The 12,711-nt window shown below is 29.0% G+C and overlaps 5 protein-coding genes across 5 annotated transcripts; 3 read left to right on the forward strand and 2 right to left on the reverse strand.

The window, feature by feature from the left end:
* Nucleotides 1-1,225: 1,225 nt before the first annotated feature.
* OCT59_006302 (uncharacterized protein) lies at nt 1,226-1,579 on the forward strand (the record flags this gene model as incomplete). Its single annotated transcript, XM_066141186.1, has 1 exon — nt 1,226-1,579. One exon carries the CDS (start codon nt 1,226-1,228, stop codon nt 1,577-1,579), a length of 354 nt encoding a protein of 117 aa, XP_065998001.1.
* Nucleotides 1,580-6,662: 5,083 nt separating this feature from the next.
* OCT59_006303 (uncharacterized protein) lies at nt 6,663-6,884 on the reverse strand (the record flags this gene model as incomplete). Its single annotated transcript, XM_066141187.1, has 1 exon — nt 6,663-6,884. One exon carries the CDS (start codon nt 6,882-6,884, stop codon nt 6,663-6,665), a length of 222 nt encoding a protein of 73 aa, XP_065998002.1.
* Nucleotides 6,885-7,479: 595 nt separating this feature from the next.
* On the forward strand, nt 7,480-9,053 carry OCT59_006304 (uncharacterized protein). The gene has a single exon (XM_025313854.2). It carries the CDS (start codon nt 7,753-7,755, stop codon nt 8,677-8,679), a length of 927 nt encoding a protein of 308 aa, XP_025186324.1. The 5' UTR covers nt 7,480-7,752; the 3' UTR covers nt 8,680-9,053.
* Nucleotides 9,054-10,455: 1,402 nt separating this feature from the next.
* OCT59_006305 (uncharacterized protein) lies at nt 10,456-11,643 on the forward strand. The gene has a single exon (XM_025313855.2). The coding sequence runs from the start codon at nt 10,541-10,543 to the stop codon at nt 11,513-11,515; it is 975 nt and encodes a 324-aa protein (XP_025186325.1). The 5' UTR covers nt 10,456-10,540; the 3' UTR covers nt 11,516-11,643.
* Nucleotides 11,644-12,069: 426 nt separating this feature from the next.
* Nucleotides 12,070-12,428, reverse strand: OCT59_006306 (uncharacterized protein; the record flags this gene model as incomplete). Its single annotated transcript, XM_066141188.1, has 2 exons — nt 12,070-12,331; nt 12,418-12,428. 2 exons carry the CDS (start codon nt 12,426-12,428, stop codon nt 12,070-12,072), a joined length of 273 nt encoding a protein of 90 aa, XP_065998003.1.
* Between the last annotated feature and the right edge of the window lie 283 nt (nt 12,429-12,711).

Raw genomic sequence — 12,711 nt, forward strand, 5'->3', positions numbered from 1 at the left:
AATTCTAAAAAATTATTATCCCAATAATATTTTTAACTGTGATGAAACAGGTCTTTTTTGGAAAATGCGACCTAATCGCACCACTTTACTAAAAATGGCCAATTTTTTGAAATGATTTTGTAATAATTTTAAAATACTATTAAAATACATTTAATATATTAAAATGTTTTTATTATACTTTAGTTATTATTTTGTAATTGTATTATATCTAGGTCTATAAAAATATCTCAAAATAATATCACAATAATTTTTTAATTTTTTTTTTTTTTTTTTTTATATGGAGGGAGTACTACTACAACACCAGTTGCGGTAATGCACTCCTACCGTTGAGCGACAGATAACCAAGCAACTTACTCTAATTATTTAGAATTAAGTAACTGGATGTTCATCCCCCTACCCCTATATATCACACTGGGAAAACGATCCAAGTTTATACCCACATAAGAATGGATCGTAGTGTAGCAGAGTTTTTGACACAGTTATGCTACCTACTAGCGCCTGTCAGAAGTGAGTAACCACACATGTACGGCAGATATAATAGAGCAGACATCTAGAAGTCCTTCCATGATGGTTAGCTTAGAGATACTGCAATACTAAGACTACTAATATGGTCTTACTTAAAGCCCACTACAGGCCGCGATTACCATACCAGCCCACCATATTTGTAAATCCCCCAGTAGTATATATAGCAGTGACTACTAGGACAGTAAGCTGCTAAGGGTACTGAGATCACCCCTTTATTATAAGTAACCAACCCAGTTATCCAGGGATCACCCACCAGTACGTCAAATTCACTGAGGAATCGAACCTCACCTTAGAACCTTATATACCTGTGAGTCTACGAATGTCTCCAATCAGTTTAAACCTATTAGAAGATAAACTACTGCTAAGACATTGTACTTGAGACTTTACTATCTATGAGGACCATCTAGTATAGGGATTGGAATCAATTCTATCAAAATCGAATTAATCAAAAATCGAATCGTTCCTATAGAATCAATTAATCAAATCTAAAAATTGAATCTTAATAAATCAATTTTTTTTTTAATTTTGGCGCAGCAAAATCATCATGTTACTTCTATAACTGTGATTCAGTAAAAAAAATGACATCAGAATTATCAGAATTTCTAAAATTGATGATCAACATAAATATTTGTACAAATAATGTCATTTACAAACTTTATTTCATTTTTTTCCCACCATTACGAAAAATATAGCTACCACCATGCAAAATAAGCATAAGCAATTAGCTAAAGAAGCTGAGAGACAGATATTAGTACAAGAGGAAGAAAGTGATGCTGATTCTGATTATAAAGCTACTAATTCATCTAAATCAGAGGAAGAAGCAAGTGACCAAACCATATCTGATAATTCTGATAATGATGTAATTAATATATCTGATGATAATGATGATGATGATGCAGATATTGGCATCAATGAAAATGTTCTAAAATTACAAGACCTAAAACAAGTTGGGTATGGAATTTCTTTAGAGAAACTGAAGATGGTTCTAAAGTTATTTGTCAAATTGAGGGCTGTGAAAAAATGCTTAAATGGTGTGGCTTTCCAAGTTCAATGAAAACACATTTGTCAGGTACACATCATATTACCAAAGGTATTGCAGTGAAATATCTAGAAGCATTATAAAAAGGTGATCAAAATCTTATTAGTAATATAATTGAAGAAGAAAAATCTAAATCACATCCTTATTCCAAACAAGAATTATTAACTAAAAATGTGATTGGGTTTGTTATTGGTACAGTACAGCCATTAAGTATTGTAGAAGACAAGGATTTTATTAAAATGGTAAATGGATTTGATTTATTTACAAGGTTCCTTGTACAAAAACTCTTAAAGAACGAATTTCATTAGCATATGAAGCAGGAACAGAAAAAGTTAAGAATCAACTTTTACAATTAGAAAATATTTCTTTAACATTGGATGCTTGGAGTTCATCAGCACATATACCCTATCTAGATGTTACAGTACATTGAGTGACATCAAAATTTGAACCATATGAATTACTTCTTAGTATGGAAAAACTCCCATATCTATATGGTGCAATTGAGATTCAGAAATATCTAATTGATTTGTTTAATGATTGGGGAATTAGTTCAAAAATTACAGCTATTGTAACTGATAATGGTTCAAATGTAAAAAAGGCATGTAGTAACATGAATATTGGTGAAAGAATTCCTTGTACTGTACATACGCTCCAACTAAGTGTTGGAAAAGGATTGGATATAGCAAAAGTGTTGATTAACAAATGTAAATCTCTTATTGCTTTTTTAGCAAATGATAAAAAGAAACAACAACTAAGAGAATCACAAATCTATTTGTTTCAACAACAAAAATTACAAAAAAATAATAAAGAATTAGAAAAAGAATCTGAAGATCTTGTTGTCCTTGATGTAGTAAAAGCCAATAACACTCGCTGAAATTCAACATTATATGCATTTCACACAGGTCGAAAAGTGAAAAATCAGGCACCAATCGGTTGCCTGATTGGCATTTTCGCCAAATACGAATCCAACCAATCAGGCAGTTTGCTAACTTTTGATCCAGTGATCAGAAAAAGATGAAATATAGCTCATTGGAATCGTCTCAACAAGACGAATCTAATGGTAGTAAAATCGCATTTCTAGGATTAATAGTTAATAAAAAATTAAATAAAATATAAATGATACATTTTCATTTTTATATTTTACTTAATTTCTCATCAAGTATTAATCCTAGAAATGCGATTTTACTACCATTAGATTCGTCTTGTTGAGACGATTCCAATGAGCTATATTTCATCTTTTTCTGGTCACTGGATCAAAAATTAGCAAACTGCCTGATTAGTTCACGTATTTGGCGAAAATGCCAATCAGGCACCAATCGGTCACCAATCAGGTACCTGATTGGTGACCGATTGGTGCCTGATTGATGCCTGATTTTTCACTTTTCGACCTGTGTCAAAGACTTATCATTCTCAAACTAGCAATTTCGATGTTGAAAACTTCTTTAATTAATGATAGAAGTTCACATATTCGCAGAGAGGGTGAAAAATTGGAAAAATTGTATCCAACTTCACATGAATGGAAAATAATTAAAGAAATAGTAGAACTTTTGAGTCCCTTTGAAAGTGTAACATGTCTTTTAAGTGGTGCAACATATCCAACCATTGGTTTAATATATCCAAGTTTATGTAATTTAAAAGAAATTCTTGAAACTGAATTTATTCTATCATTTGAAACTGATGTAGCAGAAAATTGTAGGAAAGCAATCTTAGAAGATTTACGATCAAGATGGGAATTTCCTCAAGAACTTTGTATAAAAGGATCATTTCTTGATCCTTGTTTTAAAGGCTTAGACTTTGTATCTCAAGAAACACGTAAAGAAATTATTAATCAATTAGAAACAGAATATGAAGTTCTTAAAAATGATTCAATTCCTAGTATTCCTGTGAAATCTAATTTAACATTAACAACAATGGGCAGCTTTTGGAAGAAAAAAAATGAAAGAAATGTAACTCCAATAAAGAATAAAGTCCAATATTATCTTAATTTACCAGAATTACCAGCTTTTGAGGAGTATGATTCCTTTACATGGTGAACAACAAATAAAGCTCAATATCCTATATTGTATAAAATGGCAATGAAGTATCTTTCTATTCCAGCTACCTCTGTACTATCAGAAAGACTTTTTTCTGATACTAATAATTTATTAGTTACTTCCCAAAGAACTCGCTTAGATTCAAGTATCATTAACAAAATTATGTTTTTAAAAAGAAATAGAGAACATGTGGATATATTTGCAGTGAAAAAATAACTCATTAAATTGAAAATGAATTAGTTTTTTTGATAAATTTGTATTAAACATTCTAAAATATTTCAATAAATAAAATTTATTATAAATAAAGCTCATTTATTAGTTAAATTTATTAGTTAAATTTATTAGTTAAATTTATTAATTAAATTTATTAGTAAAATCCACTTAAAATTTCATGCGTTGAGATCATCAAAATTGCTGCGCAATAAATGCAAAAAAAATGATTGGCGCTGTGAAATTATTATACATAAATTCAATTAAGATTCAATTAATCAAAACTGAAAATCGAATCACCAAATCGAATTTTAGATTTGATTAATCGAATCTTTAATCAATTCTCAAGATTCAATTTTCGATTGAATAGATTCCAATCCCTAATCTAGCGTAGTAATCTCTTACAGTAAAGTTTACCATACCCTTAGTGGTATCATAGAGTGACCACCAAGACAAGAGCTCACCCAGATGGTATGCAAGCAGTGACCATCTAGACAGGACAATAGGCTTCCCAATGGCCTCATAGAAAATGCTAAGAGGACACTATGACCCTTTATTGAAATATGCCACCGACCGGTACATACTAATTCACCATGATGCAGTCCAGCCTACACTAATCCCTGTACCTTTATTTACACTATTGGTAGTAGTGTCTGCAGTAAAATTCTTTTAATTTCCATGATCAATGGAATCGAACCTGCGACCTCACCATACTCAGGCTTTACGAGAGGACTCACGGACTAACCAATGAGCCAAGGGTGATCAACCCTTAATAATTTTTTAATGCTTTTATTATTATTTTATCATTATAATATAATTAATTTTGATATTATTTTAATATTTTAATTTCAAACATACCTTAAATATATTTGATATATTTTAAAAATTTTACAAAATAATTGCACAATTGTTTTGAAATCTATTGTATCTAGGTCTATAAAAATATTTCAAAAAATTGGCAATTTTTAGTAAAGCATATCTAATGGTTCTGTGGCTGGAATGAAACAATCTAAGAATTATATAACGGTCTTATTTACTTGTAATGCAACTGGAATTGAAAAATTGGCCCCTTATTCATACACAAACATGAAAATCCCTGGCTCTAAAAAATATTAACAAAACTACTCTTCCAGTGAATATTATTGGAATTCAAAAAGTTGGATGCAAGTATCTATCTGGAATGCATATCTTAAAAAGCTTGATGCTCAAATGAGAGCACAGAACTGAGATATCATTCTTTTTGTTGATAATGTACCTAACTCATTCTCTCAATGAAAATACAAATTTAACTAATATTAAAATTGAATTTCTTCCTCCAAATATCACTTCACACCTCCAGCCATATGATCAAGGGATCATTAACAGTTTCAAGGTAGTTGAATTCATACTTTAACTTCAAATCTACACCTTACATCTTAATTTCAAATCCTTTTATCATATTAACTATAAAAAATTTAATTTTATTTTAGGCACAATACCAAAAATTATTATTGCGAAATCATGTTAAAGCCTTTGATAATTATAATGAATTTGGCATTAATCCTATTGAAATTAATATCAAAAAGTGCATCAAACATGTCGCATGTGCATGGGATAATGCTACTCAATCTATCTACTATTGAAAATTGCTGGTTAAAAGTAGATATTTTACCTAAAGATAATGAAAGTGAATCGATATGGATTTCTGTGCCAAAACACAAGTTCTTCTAATATATATGAATGAGCTGAAAGAAGTTCAAGATTTAATTAATAAACTTAATCTTGAAATCCTTTAACTGCTGATGAATTTATTTAATGTGATGAATCTGAACTTACAACAGAAATGATATCCAATGAAGAAATTTTGAAAGTAATTCTTCCCAATAATCATGAACAAGAGGTAGATGAACTAAATTCTAATTCTTTACCATCCATTACTCATAGCGAGGCCATTGAACATTATGATAAGGTTTAGAGCAACAAAAGGATAAATTCAATATGAAAAAAGAAGAATTAAGATGCATTAAAAAACTTAAGAAGAAGGCATTAAACAACATTTTATTTCTGCGAGACAAATGAATATATAATATAATAATTGTATTACATTTAATAATAAATAATATAAATATACTTTAATTTACATTTATTTACATAAATTTACTTTAGAATTTTTCTAACTATCACCGGGGGTGATGATCACCGGTGACTGAAATTATGATGATTGACCAGCATTAAAAAAATATAGTGCTGGTAAAAATTGATAATTCTGGCCAATGGTGATGATCACCCCCGGTTATTTGAAGTGAAAATCTTTACTTTAAAATATTTAATGAATTTTTAATAATAATTCGTTATACAATATTCCAAATTTTGCTATATGGATGTCAAAAAATCCGTTATAATGTTACCGAATTTTTCCATAACGAAGGTCAGATCAGCATGGGCACCAAATTCGTTATAACGCGAGCCAACTGTATTTGATTAATGTTTGATATATCGAAAGATTATACTGTAAGTCTGTAACTAGTTTTAACCCGGGGTAATTTGATATACTCAGGTAATACCTGATTAACTTTCAATTAATAATGATTTGTTTATCAATCTTTTTTTTAACGTCCATTAACATCCTTTAACGTTCTTGATGTCCTTTAACGTTCTTTACCGTCTTTTCTTTTCTCATTTTTAGACTCTTAAAGGTAAGCTTTTTTTTTATTATATTGTTTTCTTTTTTATTTCTATTGTTCCTTAATTAACCGTTTTCTTCTTTTTGTAGATTTTTCAACTTCAGTATCCTAGTAAATGGTAAGTTTCAGGTTTTTCAGAATTTCATAAGTCTATTTTCTTTATACTTTACAGCAACCGCTTTTTTTTCTTTTTCATTTTTCTTCTATTTTTGGTCGGGTTTTCCTTGGAATTCTTTGGATTTCTTCTTGGGTCTCATTAGGTTGCTTTTGGGGTTGTCTTTCGAGTTTCTTCGATTTCTTCTTGGGTTTCTTAGATTTTTTTCTTTGGGTTTCTTTTTGGTTCTTCTTGGACTTTTTTTCTATTTCATTTTGTTTATCTGTTATACCTTGATTTTGTGATTTCTTTTTTAACATTATTTTGATTTTGGTTTTATTTCGATTTTGGTTATTTTTTTATCTTTTCATTTATTTTTGTCTTTGATTTGACCTTGTATATTTTCATTTTTGATCTCATTTTGATCTCATTGTTTTTCTCAAAAGTATGGTTTGATGCCAGATTTTCCTCTAACTATTTATCCTTATATATTCCGCATTAAGGCTGGCCTCCACCCGTAGCTTTCTTTCCTGATTTAATAAAATGTAACCTGATCCATGGCGAGTCCGTGAATCTTACCCAGACACTTTTCTGCACCCACGTGACTAATATAAATGGACTTACAAGTGGTAAATCACTTAGCAATTTGATATCGATTAACATTTTCCACCCTGATACTGATTTCAAAGCAAGTCATGATTTTGATAATTACGTAATTTTTGTGTTCTGTACTCGTATTTAGTCTACAGGCTGTATGGAATCCGGTTGCTTGTTAAAATTACCGGTGGTTCCCGATAGGCTACATTGAATTAAGGTTCAAAACAGTTCGGTCGTGGAAAGCGCCATGTGTAACGTTACTTCAAAAAAAAACAAAAAAAAGTTTTTTAAAGGAATAAGTATGTTAATTTGGATGATAAATAACATATTTTATTCTTTTTCCAATCCTCATGCTCTGTGATATTATAGATTAACTAGATCTGTTTAATATTGGTTGACTAGCGACTAACTTTCAAATTTCGAATGAAAAAAATTCTTTACCTGTGTCATGTTGTTTGTCGATCTGGTCTATATACTATCCATTGTACAGTATATGCAGTTAATAAACTCAGCATATAATGTAAAACTTTGATTCAATTGAAGGTTTTCCGGACATTGATACCTTTTTTCTAACAAATTTCGATAGCAAAAATGACGATACTCGTGTCCGATGCAAAATTATTTGCAATTGTTTTATACTCAACGTTTGTTAATAACGAACATCTGCCTTCTGTCAGAGATATTTGGAAGAATTCTTGGGTAACTGGAGCTTCCGGAGCATTAGTAATAGGATTAGTTGGTGCAATAGTTGTACCGTTAATTTTATCAGCGATAATTTGTGGACTAGGATTTGGTGTAGAAGGTGTTGCAGCAGGTTCATTTGGTTCTTGGTTTATGTCATTGTATGGAGGAATGATTGCACGTGGAAGTCTTGTTTCAATTTTGCAATCGATTGGAGCTGCCGGTTTAGGAACTCTTGGCACTTCAATAAGCAGTAGTTTTGGAGCAGCTATTGGAATTCTTATTGGAGCAATTGGTGGTTCAAATATTGCAACATATTTTAAGGAAATGGATTTAAATGATTCTGAAAACAAAATTTTTGGAAGTTTGGTTCAAATCGAACAAAATACTTATCAAAATAACCATCACATGATTGTATTCACACTCATGCCGGCTTTACTATATAATGAAACAGTTTTAAGATGTTTTTTTGAAACATTTATAGCTAGTTCATCATTTGTTGAATCTAAATTATTTAGATTTAATTTTAAAGAAAATAATTTATCAAAGTTAAAATCAGAACAAGAAAAAGTAAATCATACTGCTTATAATTTGTTAATTGGTAATGATAAAGAATTCAAAGTGAAGTCTATTTTTCATAATGATCTATTAATTGGATATAATTTGAATCTTAACAATTATCAATCATCAAATGATAAGGTAAAATTATTGGCTGATATTTGGAAACTTATAAATGGTAATATTGTTTTAGATATTGATATTGATAAAATTCGCGATCAATTTCACGATCAAATTCAAAGTCTTTTAAATTATTTTCATGGCGGATTCAAATTATAAATATTGAGAGTTCGTGCAATATGTATATGTATTTATTAGCTATTAGATATGTTACTTTATAAAAATAATAGTAAATTGTTATATTGTTATGATTTTTTTTCTTTTTACACTCATTGAATGATGGGATATTGGTAAGATATTAGTTACCTCATTTGTATCAATATAATTAGTACATAATTTCATTTCACCAATAGAGTTTTTTAATGTGACTCTTGGTACTCTTTCAATACTAGTAGTTAGAAATAAAAAATGTGTTTGCCATTGGGCTGAAAATATTGGACAGATTGTTTAATTTATAGTTTCAGAATGCTTTAAGTTTTTTTATTTTTAATAATTAATTACGTAGTTGGTTACTTGATAGTTAATATTAAGATAAATAAACGCAAATTTTCCTGAAATTACAATTTTTAAGATAAAATCAATTTATTTATTTTATGTAAAGGCGATTGCCGGTCTGCGTGACTATAACTATATAACTCAGGTGATATCACCTGATTAACTTTTCAATTAATAATGTTGATTTGTTTATCTGTTATCAATCTTTTTTTTACCATCCATTAACATCCTTTAACGTTCTCGATGTCCTTTAACGTTCTTTTTTTTCTTATTTTTAGACTCTTAAAGGTAAGCTTTTTTTTTTACTATATTTATTTTCTTTTTTGTTTGCTATTGTTCATTAATTAACCGTTTTCTTCTTTTTTGTAGATTTTTCAACTTAAGTATCCTAGTAAACGGTAATTTTCAGGCTTTTCAGAATTTCTTAAGTCAGAATTTCATAAGTCTACAGCAACTAACCAGTTTTTTTTTTCTTTTTCATTTTTCTTCTATTTTGGTCGGGTTTTCCTTGGACTTTTTTGGGTTTCTTTTTTGGGTTTTTTGGGTTTCTTCTTAGACTCTTTTTCTTCTCATTTTCTTTATACTTTGATTTTGTGATTACTTTTTAATCTCATTTCACTTTTGGTTTTATTTCGATTTTGTTCTTTTTTTACCTTCTCATACATTTATTTTATCTTTGATTTTATTCATTTTGACCTTGTATATTTTATTTTTGGTTTCATTTTGATTTCATTTTGATCTCATTTAATTTTATCTTTGGTTTTTATTTGTTCTGATCTTTGTATATTTTATCTTTTGATCTCATTTATTTAATTTATCTTTGGGACTAATCTTGTATATTTTTATCTTTGGTTCATTCCAATCTTGTTCGACGGTGTTTAGTAAATCACATGAACCAGACCTAATATAATGTAACGGGATTATAGTCTATAGATTTTTCCCAATCGTCATTTTTAGATTATAATAAAAATCATCAATCAATTAAAACTATATGTAAAATTATTTTTATGGGATGGGGAGCAAATTAGCAACATTCATCGAAATTCGATTCGTTATATCAAAATTTGTTATATTGGGAGCTGAGGTAATTTTTTAAAATTGAGCACAAAAAGCATGAAAAGTGAGAGATCCGCCGCTATTGCGCCGATTCGATGGCTGAATAATATCAAGGCTTATGCGAGGATTGATCATTAAAAATAAGTATATAGGTCATTAAAAATCCCAAATAAAAGGATAATACAAGTATTCATAAATTTTATTTTCAATTTACGCCTGGAATTAATTATATATATATTATACATTAAAAATTAGCAGCGAAGCATGTGAAAATAATAACTTAGAATTAGCTGGAATTTGTAATACGGATCCGTGTATATTTATTATTCCGGTGGCTGAATTAAAAACCAACTATTAATTAAATCCGTCTGTATAATATAATTTATAAATTATTATTTAACTGAAAATTTTTCAAATGAAAGAATAATAATAAGGCACTTCTGACAAATTTCAAAAACAAAAAGTGACGATGATTCTATCTGATAAAAAATTATTTGCAATTGTTTTATATTCCGCATTTGTAAAAAATAAATTTCTAATCCCCAATAGAGATATTTGGGAGAATGCTTGGGTAATTGGAATTTCTGGAGCAATAGCACTAGGATTAGTTGGCGCATTAATTGCGCCGTTTATTTTATCGGCAATAATTGAAGCGTTAGGATTTGGTGTAGAAGGTATTGCAGCAGAATCATTTGCTTCTTGGTTTATGTCATTATATGAAGGTACGATTGTACGCGGAAGTCTTGTTTCAATTTTACAATCGATTGGAGCTGCCGGTTTAGGAACTCTCGGCACTACAATAAGCAGTGGTTTTGGAGCAGCTATTGGAACTCTTATTGGAGCAATTGGGGGCTCTAAACTTGCATCATATTTAAGAGAAATGGATTTAAATGAAACAGAAAAACAAATGCTTGGAAGTTTTATTAAAATTGAAGAAAGTGTTTATCAAAATAATGATATTATTATGATATTCACACTTATGCCAGCCTTATTATACAATGACACAATCTTAAAATGTTTCAGTGAAACATTCATATCTTGTTCACCATTTGCTAATTCTAAATTATTTAGATTTAATTTCAAAGAAAATAAATTAAAATCAGAAGAAGAAAGAGTGAATAATACAGTTTATAATTTGTTAATTGATAATTGTAACAAATCCAGAATAGAATATATTTTTCATGATGATTACTTAGTTGGGTATAATTTAAATCTTATTGATTATAAACCATCAAACCTTATGATAAATTTATTGGTGGAAGTTTGGAATATTATAAACGGTAACATCATTATTAATATTCCTGATATCGATAAGATTCGTGATCAAATTAATGATCAGATTCACAAAATTGATATTAATAAATTTAATAGTAAAATTAGTGAGCAAGTTAGTGAAAAAGCTAACGAAATCTCTAAGTTCTTTAATGAGATTCATTTTAAATAGATATATTAGCTCTTTAGAATAACTTTTGTTTAAGAAATACGTCGTCAGGTGACAGCTGACATGCGTAAGAGAATTGTATGATTAAATTTATGAATAAATTTTGTTTATATCCTTGTCCTGCATTTTACAAGTTTCAATTCGACCTCTTATATTCGGTAGAAAACTCGATCCGATTATTGTTTAATTTGGTTAGAAGCGAATATTTTATTTATCTATCGTAAAAAAATCAAATTATAAAACATATATAATCTGCGGCTTGATTCAATTAATACTATATAAATGATTGACTTTACAGACAAGTAGTGGAGAAAAATTTTATTTCTAGTGACTTCAATTACTAAGAAGACTTTGAAAATTACATGAATCTTAAAAATCCTTATTATTACTTCTAAGTAGATTATCTGGGTCGAACCGACCAGATCGGATTTACAGTAAATTATTAGTCCGATTCAAAATTCGTTAACTATTAGCAATCGTTTTATATTCTTCATTTGTAAATAATGAATTTTTAATTCCTAATAGAGATACTTTGGATAATCCTTGGATAATTGGAACTACTGGAACATAGCAATAGGATTAGTTGGCGCATTAGTTGCACCAATTATTTTATCAGCAATAATATATGGATTAGGATTTGGTGTAGGACATTGCAGCAAATTCATTTCCTCTTGGTTTATGTCATTATATGGAGAAACGATCGCACGTGGAAATCTTGTTTCAATTTTACAATCGATTGGAGCTGCTGGTTTAGGAACTTTGGGTAATTTCTTAAGCAGTAGTTTTGGAGCAGCTATTGGAGCAATTGGAGGTTCAAACCTTGCAGTATTTATAGAGATGAACAAGGATTCTCTAACAATTGTTACTATTTTTATTTATTTATTTATTTATTTTGTCTTCTAAACGTTCCTATCATTTTTTGTATATCTGATATTATCAATGGTAATATCATGATCAGATTAATGATCTTTCATGACAAGTTACAAATTAAATAGACATATTAGTGATATTATCGGCGGGGTTAAAAGGGTTAGGTAAATGTTAGAGTTATTCTATTTTTTGTGATTATTTTAAAATAAATAAATTTTTTATAATTATAAAAAAAAATATTGTTAAATATATTATCGGAAACATATCCACATTTCTTATTTGTCAATGAATATTTTCAATTTTTAAACTTTTCCGCTATGAATCTCACC

This window comes from Rhizophagus irregularis, chromosome 14 (assembly GCF_026210795.1).
Source record: "Rhizophagus irregularis chromosome 14, complete sequence".
NCBI lineage: Eukaryota > Fungi > Glomeromycota > Glomeromycetes > Glomerales > Glomeraceae > Rhizophagus > Rhizophagus irregularis.

Bases quoted from the DNA above. Each gene is read 5' to 3' on its own strand.
- OCT59_006304 (XM_025313854.2), top strand. From the start codon at position 7,753: ATGACGATACTCGTGTCCGATGCAAAATTATTTGCAATTGTTTTATAC.
- OCT59_006305 (XM_025313855.2), top strand. From the start codon at position 10,541: ATGATTCTATCTGATAAAAAATTATTTGCAATTGTTTTATATTCCGCA.